This window comes from Rattus rattus, chromosome 3, assembly GCF_011064425.1.
Source record: "Rattus rattus isolate New Zealand chromosome 3, Rrattus_CSIRO_v1, whole genome shotgun sequence".
Lineage (NCBI taxonomy): Eukaryota > Metazoa > Chordata > Mammalia > Rodentia > Muridae > Rattus > Rattus rattus.
In genome coordinates this window covers 100184073-100200068 of record NC_046156.1, presented here as the reverse complement: position 1 = coordinate 100200068, position 15996 = coordinate 100184073, and the positions used below count along the sequence as shown (strand labels likewise).

Sequence of the window (15996 nt, the reverse complement as noted above, 5' to 3'; positions counted from 1 at the left end):
ATATATATTAATAGAACTTGACATAATGATGATTTTATGATTTCCCCCATATTTTATAGGTTAGCAATGTTTATATTTTCTTCAGTTCTCTTGTTTAAACTCATTGTGCTAGTTAGGGTTTTACTGCTGTGAAGAGACCACATGACCAAGGCAACCCTTACAAGGACAACATTTAATTGGGGCTGGCTCACAGGTTCAGAGGTTCAGTCCACTATCATCAAGCTGGGAGCAGGGCAGCAGCTAGACAGGCATGGTGCAGGCAGAGCTGAGAGTTCTACATCTTCATCTGAAGGCTATTAGTGGAAGCCTCGCTTCCAGGCAGCTAGGATGGGGCTTGTAAAGCCCACACCCACAGTGACACACCTCTTCCAACAAAGCCATACGTACTCCAACAGGGCCACACCTCCTAATAGTGCCACTCCCTGGGCCGAGCATACACAAACCATCACACTCATTAATTTTTCATTACTTTTTGAGGATTTTTGTGCAATGTGCTTTGATTCTATTTAACCTTCTCTCCCAGCTTTCCCCACTCCTACTTTGCCATCCATACAGCTCTGTGCCTTAAAACCTAACCTAACCTAAACTTGTGCTGCCCAGGTGATCCTGTCTGTATACACGGAGCCTTCCACGGGGTTGCCGTCTGCTTACCAGAGGCGGACTCCTAAGACAACTAAGTCTCCTTCCAACACTTAACAACTGCTAATAGCTCCTTAGCTAGGGGTGGGAGTTGGTTCCCACTTCACGCTGAGATCTGGTTTGGTTTGGGCTTGCATGACACGTGCATGCTGTCACAGTCGCTTTGAGATGATGTGTGCAGCTGCCTTGCTCGGACATGCAGACACCGGTTCATGGATTCACGCGCCGACTTTGCCTCTTCAGTCTCTCTACCTCAGTGATCCCTGACCCTGGGGGGGAGGTGATGCGATATATATGTCCCATTTAAGGCTGAGCATTCTGCTCTGTCTGGTTTTCTATGCAATGGCCAGTCATTGATTTCTCTGTTTAGCCAAAATCTACCGACAATAGATTTTCCCCATATTTGGATGCTATTCCAGATAGTACGATTATACTTTTTCTACTAGGTTTTAATTTTCTTTAGCTCATTCATCATTGTTAAATATTTTATCATTAGTGTTTCGATTTTAAAAGGTCTTTGTGTAATATGTTGTTTTACATACTGACTTTTGACATATGAATGTTGCGTGGAACCTTGCATGTCTGATACAGTGTATGGTAACTTTTCCAAGCACAGTGCCATCATATAAGCTGTCCAAGGCAGATTTTTCTCATTTCCTCCTTAAAATGTAGTTTGGGCATATATAATTATTCAAGTTTTGGGAGCAGTGCACACTGAGCAAAACCTCAGTTAACGTATTAAGCAGGTCCCACGCCTGGGTCATTTGTTATTTCCTTGTAGTGAGAATACTCAGAATTGTCCCTTCTTTCCTCATGTTTCTTGCAACACTGGTGACTGTGATGCATTGGTTTTTATGCCTTGGATCTTAGCAGGCACCTAAGCTGGTGTGATTGTTCTCGCACACCAGAGGTCTGGGCCATCGTCCGTAGACCAATCATTTCTTAGAACAGAGACCTTCCTTGCTATTTATGTTTTATTTAACTTTGATTTCTCTTTACGTTTCTTTTACTTATGTGATACACTTGCCAGATAGTTCCCTTCATGAAGAAAACTGGCATGCGTGTTTGCACCCTGTGCATGTGTGTTGTATATGCTATGGTCTCCGTGTTTGCACCCTGTGCACGTGTGTCGTATATGTTACAGTCTCCTTTTTCCACTTGATAATCTCTAGTAACAACAAAGGTAAACCATTCTCTCTTTCACTAGTTATAACCTCATGGTTTCAAAACTTAAATATGATATGTGCCTTTCCTTAAGGTCCAATTTCTTAGTTTCTTCTCTAAATGACCAATGATCATTTACTCTTTGATCAGTACATTACAATAAAAACATTCTATTGATGCTTCTGATTCAATTCAATGGGACTTTTCAATTGCATTTTTTTTGGTTTTGATGAAATCCACATCCACTCCCGCTCTCCCCACCTAATTACTCCCACCCCAAGTGCTTGTATCTCCCAATTTCATATGTTCTGCTTTAAACCCACTGAGTGCTTGCTGGCCGTGTGTAAATAGTTTAACTTAGGATATGATAGATAAAAAATAATATGCATGTATGAACTAAGAGGAGATATATTTAATTTTTCTAACTCCTAAATGACATATGTGGTTCCTTTAAATTATACCTATAGGTTAAAAAAATCAATTTTTTGATCATATCATTATTATACCATGTTTCTCATAGGCTGATCACTAATCCACAATCAGTTTAATTACCTCTCATGATGTCCACTGTGAATATTCATGGAGAAGTGTATGTACCTGTGTATGCATGCACATATGACATGTTGTAAATATATTTAAATATGTTCCCTACAAGTGCAACATGCCTTCCTCAGAGTAGTGTTCTCCTGCCTTAGGCTCCACAGGCAGCCTAAGATTTTGTGAGTTCCTGCCATACAGAGGTCAAAGGTCTGTGCTCTTAGAGCTGTAGGCAGGTAAAAGCGGTCGGTTCACTCTCAGCTGCTCCATCATGTCAGTAGCACATGTAAGGTTGCAGCCACACAACCACAGTAGAAGGCCCGGCGGCCATCTTTGCTTCACGGGCTAACCATGGGCATGCTGGTAAATCCTTCACCTTACCCTGAAACCAGAGAGCTGTGCTGCGGAATGTTGGCCATCCGCATACTACTTATTCCTTTGGAGCAGTAAGTTAGCCCTGAGATGGTATAGTGGAATTTGATTGGATTATAGTGCAACCTAAACGATCCCTCTTTCCATCCATCCACCATCCATCCATCTATCTGTTCATGAATGGATTCTTCATATAAATGCCGCTTGTTCTTGATCAAGTAGCTCATATAGGAATATACCTTTGCGTGATTGTGCGCATTATGAGTTTTCAAATTCTAAATAGCTTCCATTAATTGGATTTTAAAATGATCTTTAAATGATGTATGAGGGAGAAAGATATTTATAAACCAAGTTTTAAAAACTCTGTTATTACAATACACTGAAACTTTACACCCTCAAACAAAATGAAATAGCAACTTAGCCAGTTTTGATTAAGCTACTTGGAAAAAGTGTCTGTTTTATATGGCTTCTGTTCTTTGTATGGTATTCTGAGCATGCAGAAGATCCCTGAGTCATGGAAACATCCTGTAATTAGGCAAACTAGTCTACATGAAAGAGAGTTAGAAACCTGTTTGCATGTTCAGTGCCCAACTAAGAAAACAACCATACTAGAATATGAACGCTAGTTGGGCTTAGTAGTACATGCCATTAATCCCAGCACTCTGGAGGCTGAGGCAGGTGAACAGGCCAGCCTGTTTTACACAGTTAATTAAAGGACAGCCAGAGCTAAATAGTGAGATCATGTCTTGAAAACAAACAAAGAAACGAATAAAATGTATACTATTTTAAACAGCTCCAATACACAAAATAATATTACGTGCACATTTTTTTTCTGTCAGTGTAATATATTCTAAGCAATTCTGAATAGAAAGGGACAAAGACTCAGATTAGGTAGCTGTCAGGCTATGATAAAGTTCACTCCTAAAATTGTCTATTTCATTGTTCATATAAAAATACATATTCTAATAACAAGTATTTCTAAATTTGGGTAAAGTATCACACCGTGGACTTTTGACATTGTGTGCCTCAGATTGGAGCCAAGTGGCTTCACCGTGAAGTACACAGATGACATCTGAGAATGGCAGTGACATGAGGAAACAGAGTCTCCGTGTGTGCAGATAACTACAGGGCGATCTGATGTTAAAATGACTCCATTAGGAACGTCGTTATCTTTACAGTAAGACTTAGGAAAACACTCAAAGTCATCATGAGCGTTTGCCTGCAGGTATGAATGTGTACCATGTGTGTTTCATGTTCGCAGTGGTCAGATAAAGGATGCCCTGGGACTGGCGTTATGGACGGCTGTGAGCCACCATGTTGGTGCTAGAAACTGAAGCCAAGACCTCTGCAAGATCAGCCAGTGCTCTAACTACTGGGCAACCTTTCTAGCTCCAGGATCTTGGTTTTAAACACTTTTGTAAGAAGCTTGTTCCTTGATTATCAAGCTGGTATCTGTGGAAAAGAAAAGATTATCTGTTGAGAAAGGAAGTAAGGAAGGAGGCATAAGGAAAGCTCTTCATCTAGTAAACACGACCATCCATTTTAAAATGTCAGGGAAAAAAGTCACAATTCATTTTTCAAGGAGGATATTTTATTATATTGGAGTTGAATTTCCTTGAAATTTTTTTGTCACTTTTTTTTTAGGGGGAGGACTCTCTCCTGCAAGGAACCATGACAAATGATTTATGATCCTCGCTCAGCACCGCTGCCCTGTGCTGTTTGTAATTCAAAGGCTTCAAGAAATGAATGTGCACCCACACTTCTGCTTTCTTCCCTTTGCAGGTGCCTCCCATCCTCCTTGACAAACAGTTCTCTGAATTCACCCCAGACATCACGCCTATCATCTTGGCTGCACATACAAATAATTATGAGATCATCAAACTCTTGGTCCAGAAGGGTGTCTCGGTGCCCAGACCCCACGAGGTCCGCTGTAACTGTGTTGAGTGTGTCTCCAGCTCAGACGTGGACAGCCTCAGGCACTCACGGTCCAGGCTCAACATCTACAAGGCTTTGGCCAGCCCCTCGCTCATTGCGCTGTCAAGTGAAGACCCTTTCCTCACCGCCTTTCAGTTAAGCTGGGAGCTGCAAGAACTGAGTAAGGTGGAGAATGAATTCAAGTCGGAGTATGAGGAGCTGTCTAGACAGTGCAAACAGTTTGCTAAGGACCTCCTCGATCAGACACGGAGTTCCAGAGAGCTGGAAATCATTCTTAATTACCGTGATGACAATAGCCTGATCGAAGAACAGAGTGGAAATGATCTTGCGAGGCTAAAATTAGCCATTAAGTACCGTCAAAAAGAGGTGAGTGCTGCCAGACACAATCCATCAATGAGATAGAATCGCATCACTGACAAGCCGGTGCTACTCAGAATTAGTGTTACATTTAACAGCACTTTTATTCTCTTGTAAGGAGGTGGCATTTAATGCTGGCTGGATTCATAATTATCTCCACACAGAAGAATAGTGATAAGTCGCTCAATAATTTGAAGTTCCTTTTGGCATCTGCGTGAAAGCACGTACATTCAACTTGTAATGAAATGGAAGACCAATAAATTTGGATTCCCTAGACTAGGTGGAGAATTTTGATTCTACCATTTATAACCCTTGTCAGTCTAGGCGCTAAATTCTAGAGGGTCCCATACAGAGCTTGCTGTGTTTTCTCATTTACTTAATAAAACTGATTGTATAATGTATATATTCCTTACAAATTCATAGGAAGAGTAACACATGTGGGTGGGCATAAGGACTATTAATTAATTATAAACTATTATCCTTGAATGCGTTATTAGGAACCAACATAAGAAGAGTCTTCTGTTCAACAGCAATGAATCTATTAGAGCTTTTCTTATGTTTGCTCGCCTTCTTGATCTGTCAGGAATAGGGACTAAAGAATTAGCTGTGTGAAATAGCTTTTCAATGAAATTTGGGTGGATTTTGATGTTTTCAGTGAAGAAACCTAAACCCCTCACATCTGTACCTAGGCCCCTCACATCTGTACCTAGGCCCCTCACGTCTGTACCTAGGCCCCTCACAAAATAATTACCTATTCATAACCTTTTCCGTATTATGAAGAAAACTACATGATACGGAAAGGATGGGTATAGAAAAGGGACTAATCAATTGTACTTTGTCTTTATTAAAATTATTTTTATTTGATGTGTTTGCCTGAACGTATGTGTGCCACATACATGCAGAGCCTGCAGAATCCAGAAGGGGAAACGCGGTCCCTCAGAGCTGGAGTCTCAGATGGTTGTGAGTGGCCATCAGACGCTGAGAACCGAGGACTCTATAGAGCCAGTGCTCTTTTCTGCTGAGCAATCTGTCTAGACTCTGTTTTAAAATGTCCCACTGGTTTTATACTGGGCATTGCCTGTTCCGTATCAGCCCTGCTGCTTCCCTATTGATATTTACTAAATGTTTCAGGTTCTGAATACCTGAACTCGCTTTCTTCGGTTTTGACTATTGTGTGGTTCTCATGGCGGCTGAGACTGACTGAAGTCTCCCTCTGAAAGGGATGGGAACAAAGGTTCTGTTCACGCCCTCCGACTCTGGAGCTACTGAGTTTGCGCTGACTTGGGCCTTGGGGTCTTCATGTTTAAGAATCAAGGACCCATTGTCTAAAAGAAACTAAAACAATTTTAATATGCAGCAGACAGATGAAGTGATGAAGAATGGACATGATTTTGAAAGTTCTAAAGACCAGAGTGAAAAATCCACTGTGAACATTGTAGCTTATGGCATGATGGGACTTCAGGAGACAGACAGTATTGGATCTAGACAGTGGGATCCAAGAAGTCCCACCATGCTACAGGTCTCACATGGGAGGTTTATTCAGAAAAGGAGGAGGGGATACAGAGGCTGCCTCTGGGTGAAGGAATTAAAAAAAAAAAAAAGAGGGGAGGAATGGGACCGCTTATTGGTAGGGCATGCGCAGGAGGAGGACATGCAACACCAACAACAGTAGGAATGTGTCCCCTCCCTGCAGCTAGTGATAGTTTGTCCTGCTGTCCCCAGGCCCCTTGGGCTGGCCGTGGAGGTGCCTGATTGCTAATAGGTAGAACTTAGATTGGGGGCAGGTTTAAAAGATCTCTTGTTAGCATGGCATCATGATCGTCTTTCTTTTGTTCTCTTCAGGGTTGGGGCATTTACAGAACTGGCTAATGATTGTCCAGGTCGCCTGTGCAGTGTTGGTATTTTTCCTTTATACTGTGATTGTAATAAAATCACCCAGATGTTCAAACCACAAAACAAAAAACAAAGAGGCAAGATGCCAGGTTCAAGTGTTCATCATAACAGACAGGAATCAAGTGGCTTTATTTGTTTTTTTTTTATTTATTATTATATTTTACACTGTTCTTGCTCCTTCAGTTTTAACTTCACTTTCAGTCACAGAGACTTTCTGAACGCCCCCCACAAGCTTCTGATAATCACTGTTAGTATCCTCATGACAGAATGCCTTTAGTGAGACTGAATCCTCCAAGCTACTGAATTTTTGTTTTGTTTCGTTTTGCTTTAAAGCCAAGACAATTATTTTAGTGTGAATCTCTTACATACACATATGCCCGTGCGTGTTGACTTACAAAAGAGCTTCATGCAGCTGAATCATTCTTTCATTTCTCCATCATTAAGGCTTTTGACTGTGTCACGTGACAAACTCCAGGCAGAGCTCAGGGCACCTGTTCCTGCTTGATGACCCAGCCTAGCCCTCTTTACACTTTCTAGTCAATTAGGAGAGACAGCGAACACATCGAACCATTAAAAATATTTATCCCTTTAATACCTGTTTCTTTATCTCCGTTCTTTGTCTATTTACAAAGTGAGCTCACCTTCAAAGTCTGGGGAGCAAAAGTCACCATTTATATCCCTTGTTTGGCATGTCAACATCAACAGCGGAAGGCAAGGCGTCTTGTCATTCTCATCAACCTTTCAAGACGCCTCTGTTACTCTGCTAATACGCAGCTGTGATCTTGGAGGTGATAGGTCCCTGAGAAACACCAAGATGAAAGACGACTAAATAAAACCTGTAATAAGAAAGAAAGAATTAGTAATGGCCTTTCAGAGGAATGCTTCTTAAGAACACAATTTGCATTTTCTCCTTTCGGTCGTAGAGGTGTCAGTGGAGAAGAAAAATGACAATAATTCTTCTATGGTTGCTCATGAAATTCTTCATTTGGTATCAAAGAGCAGGTTTTTTTTCTGGGCTGACAGTTTTTATGAGGCAACATGAAACTGTTTGACTGATAGCAGCATAAAAATATCCATAATAAAATTTTACTCCTGTGCATACCCTTTAAAATCGGAAATTGGGTTTTATGAAACATATTTCTAGATTATCCAAAAAGTATTGACCTCAAATATATTTGATTCTAAAACTTTGATCAAAATCACATGTATTAAATAGAACTCTGCTTTAGTGGAATGCCTTGCCTTCCAAGCTTTTATTACAGGTTTTCCTTAGTTTAGTCTAAACAGGTTTGAGGTTTGCCTCAGGTCTGTGTCTCTTTCCTTCCCATTCATCTTGAGGTGAGTTAACTCCTTTCTTATTCTTGAGTGCTCACCTCACAGCCCACTTGCCCTGCAACTCATCCCTGTTGGAAATAAGATCCTAATTGTATACAAAGTCATGAGTTCGGTGTTACAATAGTCATCACATTGACCATTAACCTAAAATATCAGCTTAAAGCCTTTCAGGGAGCTAATGTGCCATTGACTGTGTAGGGAATATATTACTATTAAAAAGGATCTCGCCTCCTTAAGAAGTCCCTCATTATATACATCCTACACTATGCTGTGCTAGGAGTGTTCCCATCTTGCTCGCCAGTCTTGCTGTGTCAGTAGCTGCTCAGTCATGCGTACATCTGAGTGGAGTGGAGAACCCCTCAGTTCTGTGCATGTTCTTGTTTGCTTGGTTTCCTTATTAAATGGCAGTATTTACAGAAATCTCAAAAATAGTTACTCCATGAATCTATGCACTGTCTTGGTTTACTTATTATTGCTCTGGTAAAACATTGACCAAAAGTAGCATGGGTGAGGGGTTAGTTCATTTCACACTACCAAGTCTCACTCCATCACTGCAGGAAGTCAGGGTAGGAGCTCAAGGTAGGAACTGGTGAACTGAAGAACATACTGTGGAGGAACCCTGCTGCTTACTGGCTTGATCCCCCTGACTCCATCTTCTTTTGTCTGTTTTGTTTTTAGTGTATGTGTATGTATACACACATTCACATATACACATATATACATGCCACCCACATCCACTGCCCTGTGGGGGCACCTCTCTCAGTGGTCTTGGATCTCCCATGCCAATCATTATTCAAGAAAAGTTGAATCAGACATGGCCATAGGCCACCCATGGAGGTACTTTTTTTCCATTTTTCCTTTTGCTTTTTCAAGAGTCTCTCTTCCCTGATGACTCTAGCCAGTGTCAGCTTGACAAAAACAAGCAACATATACATTAATAGCCCTCATACTAGAACTGGACTGAAGATTTGTTCAAATGTTTTTCCCAAAAGAAATGCCAATATCTCACCTGCCAGGAACCTACCCATTTCTATGAATTAAACTAAAGATGCCATAGTTACAGGAACCATGCTTTTGTAAAGCACATGTTACCATGCACCAGTCCAAGCAGTGCAGAACAACGACTGTGTTAAATTCTGTGGTTGCTGTGCACAAAATCTTGGAAACAGACATGCTCTATATACTATCGGTTTCTGTTTTGTTTACTGTATGGATCCCCAGTCACAGAGAATTAAAAGGTGCTAAATGTTATCCTATTAAATGTTGGGCTCAGAGTGCAAGTTTAAATCCTAATGGCAAAACATATTTCTTCTTTTTACCTATTGTTGTGTCAATAATCCTTTTGGTCTCACTCAGAGCTGTGACAGAGAGAAACCCAGTGCCATTCAGAATGAACAGTCATGAAATACTGGGGAAATGTCAGAACCATGTACCCCTAGCTAGGCTGGAACTCCTTGCATTAGGTAAGAGAGAAGTATGGCTGGGGACATGTCTTAGGAAGCTTGTCACTTGATCTCTGGCATAATCGTCAAGGATGTAGAATTTGTAAAGGTCAAAATTATTTCCATGCTGTCATTCCTCATATTTGTAGCACCACTGGATATGTGTGGAGAACTTGACAGATTCCCTAAGTATTTGTATAGCCAAAATCTTACGTAGGTTCAGTCACACATCACTGAGAACATTGTGAAAAACCAATCCAGCAGCAGAGTAGCCTAGATATTGTATAACAAAAAAACAGATTAATACATCCTGTCCAGTGAAACATTGTCAATCCACCTCTTCATGACTTTGCAAATCAGCTGGAAAATGCCTATTCTTAATTTACCTCTTCCTTTAACAGAAGTTTGTCAGCAGCATTGTGGAGTTGAATGAATCTTGTCACTAATCTGGGTTCTGGTCTTGTGAGTTAATAGAGTTGGTAAAGGGAGGAGAGAGTCAACATTAGATCAGTCCCCTGATAAGCCCTTCTTATTTCCCTTTAATCTGGCCTTGATTGAACGGAATGAGAAAATGGCAAGGTCCCTGTCAGTTTGGCCCTCCCACTGTATGGGAACTGAACTGATTCCGGCTCTCTAGAGCACCTCAGCACCATCCAAGAGTTACAGTTTTATATTTCTGAATTTTTCCAAACTTTAATGGTCAAGAAACAATATTGGTATCAAAAGAGACACAAGGGACTGGGGACACAAAGGCCATAGCTCTAAGACCTCCCAAGAGGAATGTGTCAGCAGGCAGGTAGGTGACAAGCACACACATGCCTAAAACACCCCAAGTTAAACGCAAGGCCGTCGATTCGTTTATAAGCTACCTACAGCTAATGATCGCTCAACCCAAGCTTCCTACACTGGAAATAAATGAACGGATTAAAAATAAACTCCCAAATGCCACTAGTGTTCTGTAACAAAGATTGGCCTTACTGGGGTCCCTGGAAGGCCATGTGCTTTTAATAGGCAGTGGGGGATGTTACCACCTCTCAGTCTGTCTGTGTTTCTCTCTTCCTATCTATCATCCATCTATCATCTATGTATGTATGTATGTATGTATGTATGTATGTATGTATGTATGTATCTATCTATCTATCTATCTATCTATTTATGTATCTACCTATCTACCATCTATCCATCTATCCATCTATCTATCTATCTATCTATCTATCTATCTACCATCTACCCACCTACCCATCTACCTATCATCCATCTATCTATCTATCTATCTATCTATCTACCACCTACCCACCTACCCATTCATCTATCTATCTATCTATCTATCTATCTATCTATCTATCTATCTACTATATATTTTGCTTTAAGGATGTGTTTTTACCTAAAGTCACCTCTAAAATAAAATCACAGACGAACTGATGATCACCTCACTTCCCAGCAGTTTTATAAGAACTGTTGGTGGCTTGCTGAACCATGATCTTCTCCCCTGTGAGAGTGAACAAACAAGCCAGGCAGGTGCTAGGATGTCAGTTGGTGAAACCACACCAAGTGACATAAAACTTATGGGAGGGACCAGCCTTCCTGTGGATGCTTGCTCTCTGCTGCTGCTCTGTGGTAGACACTCACAAACTCAATGCCTGGGCCTGTGCTCCATATGCTCACACACACCTGCTGCTGCTGTGAATCTCAAATCCCCAGATGCATCTCCTCAGTTTCTTTCTGAGCAACATTCTCGGTGCCTGCCACCGAGTAATGGAGGACTCGAATGCCCGTTCGGGACTTGTCAGTCAGCCGACAGAACTATGACAGGTCATTAGGCATTTAATTTAACACTAGGTTTAAGAGCTTGGAACTCAGTCCCTGTGGGATTCTTTGCAGCTAATTAAATGACACATAACTACTTTCTCCTAATTCTTATCTGAATGTAATTGCATTTTTTTATCCCTTCCACGGTTAAATGTGTGATTGTGTATCTCTATATTACATGAATGTTTAGTTAGCCTTTTCAAGGGCACTGATTAAGAAATCACAGTTCCACATCCTAAAGAAAAATAAAGTAGCAATTATTATCTGTAACTTAGACACAGTAGTTAGCTTGTATTTAATTTTGCTTTAAATAAGTAGAAAAATAATTAAGGAGTTTATTTCCAAAGAGGTATATGTGCAGAAGAAAAAGTTTTCCATGGCCAATAACACTAGGATGACGACAATGACACTGAAAACTGTGTACCGGATGCCTTTTTTTTAATTGACCCTAGGATGAATTGCTTTTCCGTGTGGCCTGGTACTTCTGACTTCTCGATGACTGACAAGCAAGGGCTAGCAGGTGGTTTCCATTGTTCAGATACAGTTGCTTCATCTGTCAGCGAAGGCAAACCATGGTGTCTCTTTCTTCTGCACATGCGTGCACACTGGAATTTCAGTTTTATTTTCTCTACAGTCCATGTTTAGTGACCTGTATTTTCATTATCTCTCATCACTAAGGGAAATTAAGGACTTGCCTTTTTTCGCAGTGAATTTACCCCATTCTGTGTCCCTGGGAAAAGAAGAAAATAGGAGTTACCTCTGGAAAATTATAAAACACAAATATAGTTCCCAATAAATTCTCTGTGGTTTGAACACCGAGTGTCCTCCCAGATCCTGCAAGCAAGAATGTTTCCAACTTATCCCTCCTCCTCCTTGGGTTGCTTTGACCACACTAGGAGAGTTCACCCTAAACAGAGGTATTTCATCTTTTAGTTATCGGAGCACATCTCCTCAGTAAACGTCCCTAGGACTGACAATGCCCTTATGATAGTTTAGTGACTTGTCATTCTGACCTTATAGCCAAACCTGTTACCCACAGGTGGCCCCAGGGGACACCGCTGGGTGACAGGCTTTCGTTGTTGGTATTACACTCTCCCATCAGCTTTATCCTCCGCCTCAGCTCAGGTGGCAGCTCCTGTGTGCTGAGGAAAGCCTGCTGTTCATGTCGGCAGCCTCAGTGCCCTGTTAAGTGCTGAAGACCATTGTCATTCTCCATGGCTTTCTCAAAGCACAGTGACTTTTCCAGTTAGCTCCAGGGGACACCTAGCATGGATCCTCCTTTACCCTCCTCTTCCAGGTCCCCCTGGAGTGAAGCTGGGAAGCTTGCTGGTAGCTGCTAAGACAAAGAACACAGGAAGCAGCCAGAACTCTGAGCACGGAACTGATGGATAGTCGAGGAATGGTTCCTCTTTTCTGTGTGTTTTCATGATGTTTGAAGTATCCGTCCTACGCCAAAGTCCAGGAGCAGGAAAACAAGACAGTAAGCATGGGACCAAGTTTGAATTTCTTCCAGAACTTTCTTAGAATCTTGAGCCTTATTCTCACTAAATATATAGTGTGACGAAGATACCTCCTTGGAGCCCAGGAAAATGGTTCCTAACTTTGCCTATGGCTTTTATGGGATGCTTCCAGAAGAAGCCTGTATCACAGTTCAGTGGGAAAGACATTTGAAAGGAAGACTGTGAAGAGGAAGCACCTTTAAGCTGTGTAGGGACACCTTCAAGATTATCCAATCCACTCTCAATTTCACCTCATGACTTCTCAACAACTCCTCAGTGAACTGTCCTTTGATCCAGTCCATCCCCAAGGTTGCGGATCCATTCTCCAGCATCCATCCCTTGGGCTTGCTCTTTTGCCCCAGCTGAAAGTCAGAGCGTCTGTGTGCCATCACCCATCTCTCCACCCTTCTTCCCAGCTCTCCTCAGCCCCATATGCCCTGTGCCTTTACTTTGGGGTTGTTACTTAATCCCTGTGAAAGTCCCTGGGAGCAGAAACAGTCTGTGATGGTCTTTAAGGGTTTTTTGACACTCTAATGCTGTTATGGTCTTCAGGATTTTCTTCGATATGCTAAGAGCATGTGTGCTGTGATGGTCTTCAAGATTTCTACCATCTTCTCGATGCTTCATCTCTACATCCTCCTTGTACAATTGGTTGACTGAAAATTGTTGAAGGAACTTATTTTATAAAGGTGACATCTGCATTAGTCAGGGTTCTCTAGAGTCACAGATCTTTTGGGTAGTCTTTATATATTAAGGGAATTTGTTGATGACTTACAGTCTGTAGTCCAGTTCCCCAACAATGGTCACCAGCAGCTGTGAATGGAAGTCAAAGGATCTAGAATTTGCTCAGTCCCACAAGGCAAACAGGTAAAGAAGAGAGAATCTTCCTTCTTCCAATGTCTTTATGTAGGTCTCCAGCAGAAGGTGTGTTCCAGATTAAAGGTGTGTACCACCACGTCTGATCTGGGACTTGCTTTGTCCCAGAGGACCTTGAACTCATAGATCTCCCTGCCTTAGTCTCCTGGGATTCATAGCCACTATGCTTCAAGATCTATTAGAGATAGCTCAGTGGTTAAGAGCTCCAACTGCTCTTCCAGAGGTCCTGAGTTCAATTCCCAGCAACCACATGGTGGCTCACAACCATCTGTAATGGTATCCGAAACATTCTTCTGTTGGGTCTGAAGACAGCTACAGTGTACTCACTCTACAGTGTATTCACATACATAAAATAAATAAAAATCTTTTTTAAAAAAGATCTATTTTTATAATGCCTGATGACACTCAATGTGGGTATTTTATCACTAGACCACTTAGGAGAAAACAACAAAGTTTTGTGTATCATTTTCTTGACTGTTCCCTGTCTTCAACACTAGTAAATCTGTGGATAGGCCACAAGAGTGGGTTGTTCCCTGGGATTGGGTCAAGCAATATTTAAACACTGGTTAAGCGAGTATATGAAAGTGTTATTTTATATGTTAGTGTAAATGTTTTTAATGAACAAATCAGGTAATTACTGGATATAAAGTTTAGCAAAGTACTTTAAACCATATTGGTTGGCACCTAGCTTTATTCATAAGATAGTTTGGCTCTTGTCTGTTTAGACAAATACAGTTGAGGGTATTATTGTTGGAGCATCCATACTGTAATTAAAATTTAGGAGTTAGACATCTTTGAGAACTATTTAAATATAACAGATGTTGGAATAAGCCTCATCGGTTGTACCCTCCTATGCCTTGCCTAGCTTTACGATTTGGATTTTACTTACTCTCTTTGGACTGTATATTACTGCCTTACACTGAGACACTCTTGGCAGCATCCTCATCTCCATTGCTTCTTCTGATAATGAAGATTGTTTAGAGCATTGGCCTTTGAAGCAAGACCACTTTCTAGCTTCAGTGTATGGCTCTATGGACCGAGGGTCAACTACTTTGGAGCATGTAGAGTGGATATGATGATAAATAGGCCTGTTGTCCATAGACCCTGGAGAAGGAAGAGATGGGAAATGGCCACCAATCATTCTTTAAATAATTGAATTCTGAATGCTGATTTGAATGTTTATAATGTAATATTTTAAAGGATATTCATTTGGGTCTGAAAGTCTTAAAATGTATATTACTGCCTTTTAACCCTCAAATAGTTTTCTTTCACTTAAGACAAAGTGAGGAAAATACTTTTGAAGTAAAAATCAAATTTTTTGCAAATAATTTGCAGTTAAATTAACCACTCAAACAAGCACATACGTGTTCAGACTCAAAGTCTGTACATTTCAATGAGTTTGAATATAGTCAGAATGTATTATAATACTATATAAAACAAAATGTTTATAGCATTGATAACCTTTCTTTGCTAACTCCAGATTTTAAAATGGACAGAAACCTTGCCCTCCACAATTCCTTCTACAGTCACATTTACATCGATTTGGTTTATCAAAATGACAAAGTGTTGGTAAAATCTGACCTGAAAAATGCCAGATCCTTGATCTTGCTTGCCCAGGTGCCAGTTGCCATAGGTATGTCTGTCTGCCTTTGTAGCCATGTGCTCTTTCTCCTCGGGTTTGGATTAAAGTGTTCAATAATTACTGCAGACCGAAGGATGGGAAACTAAAATAAATTTAAAAAAAACCCTCTAGAACCTGAAGACTCATTTATGAGAACAATGTACTTTAACATCATAGACATGCCTTTTTTTGGCATTCGAAATAATTAAGTTCACAGATATATTACCTTTATTTAAAGTGGATCTCTGTGTGCACTGTAGCAGTGGTTAAAGTACCATGTAAGAGAAAGGGTTAGCTTCTTGTAAATCTAAACAACAGGGTGGAGAGAAGGCTCAGTGATTAAGACCACTGGTTGCTCTCCTAGAGGACCCAGTTTGGTTCCCAATGCCTGCATGGCAACTGAGAACTTCCTGTATATCCAGTTCCAGAGGATCCGATGGCGTCCTCTGGCCTCCACCATCACTGCATGTACATGGTGCACGGATATATATGCAGGTGAAGCACCCTTATAATATAA

At 41.0% G+C, this 15996-nt stretch overlaps 1 protein-coding gene across 1 annotated transcript in view; it reads left to right on the top strand.

Annotated features, from left to right (window-relative positions):
* Trpc4 (transient receptor potential cation channel subfamily C member 4) overlaps positions 1 to 15996 on the top strand; it is a 155287-nt gene that overhangs the window by 56319 nt on the left and 82972 nt on the right. Inside the window, exon 3 of the mRNA XM_032898421.1 lies at positions 4495 to 5013. Coding sequence (XP_032754312.1) covers positions 4495 to 5013 — 519 coding nt within the window. The remainder of the gene's footprint in view (positions 1 to 4494; positions 5014 to 15996) is intronic.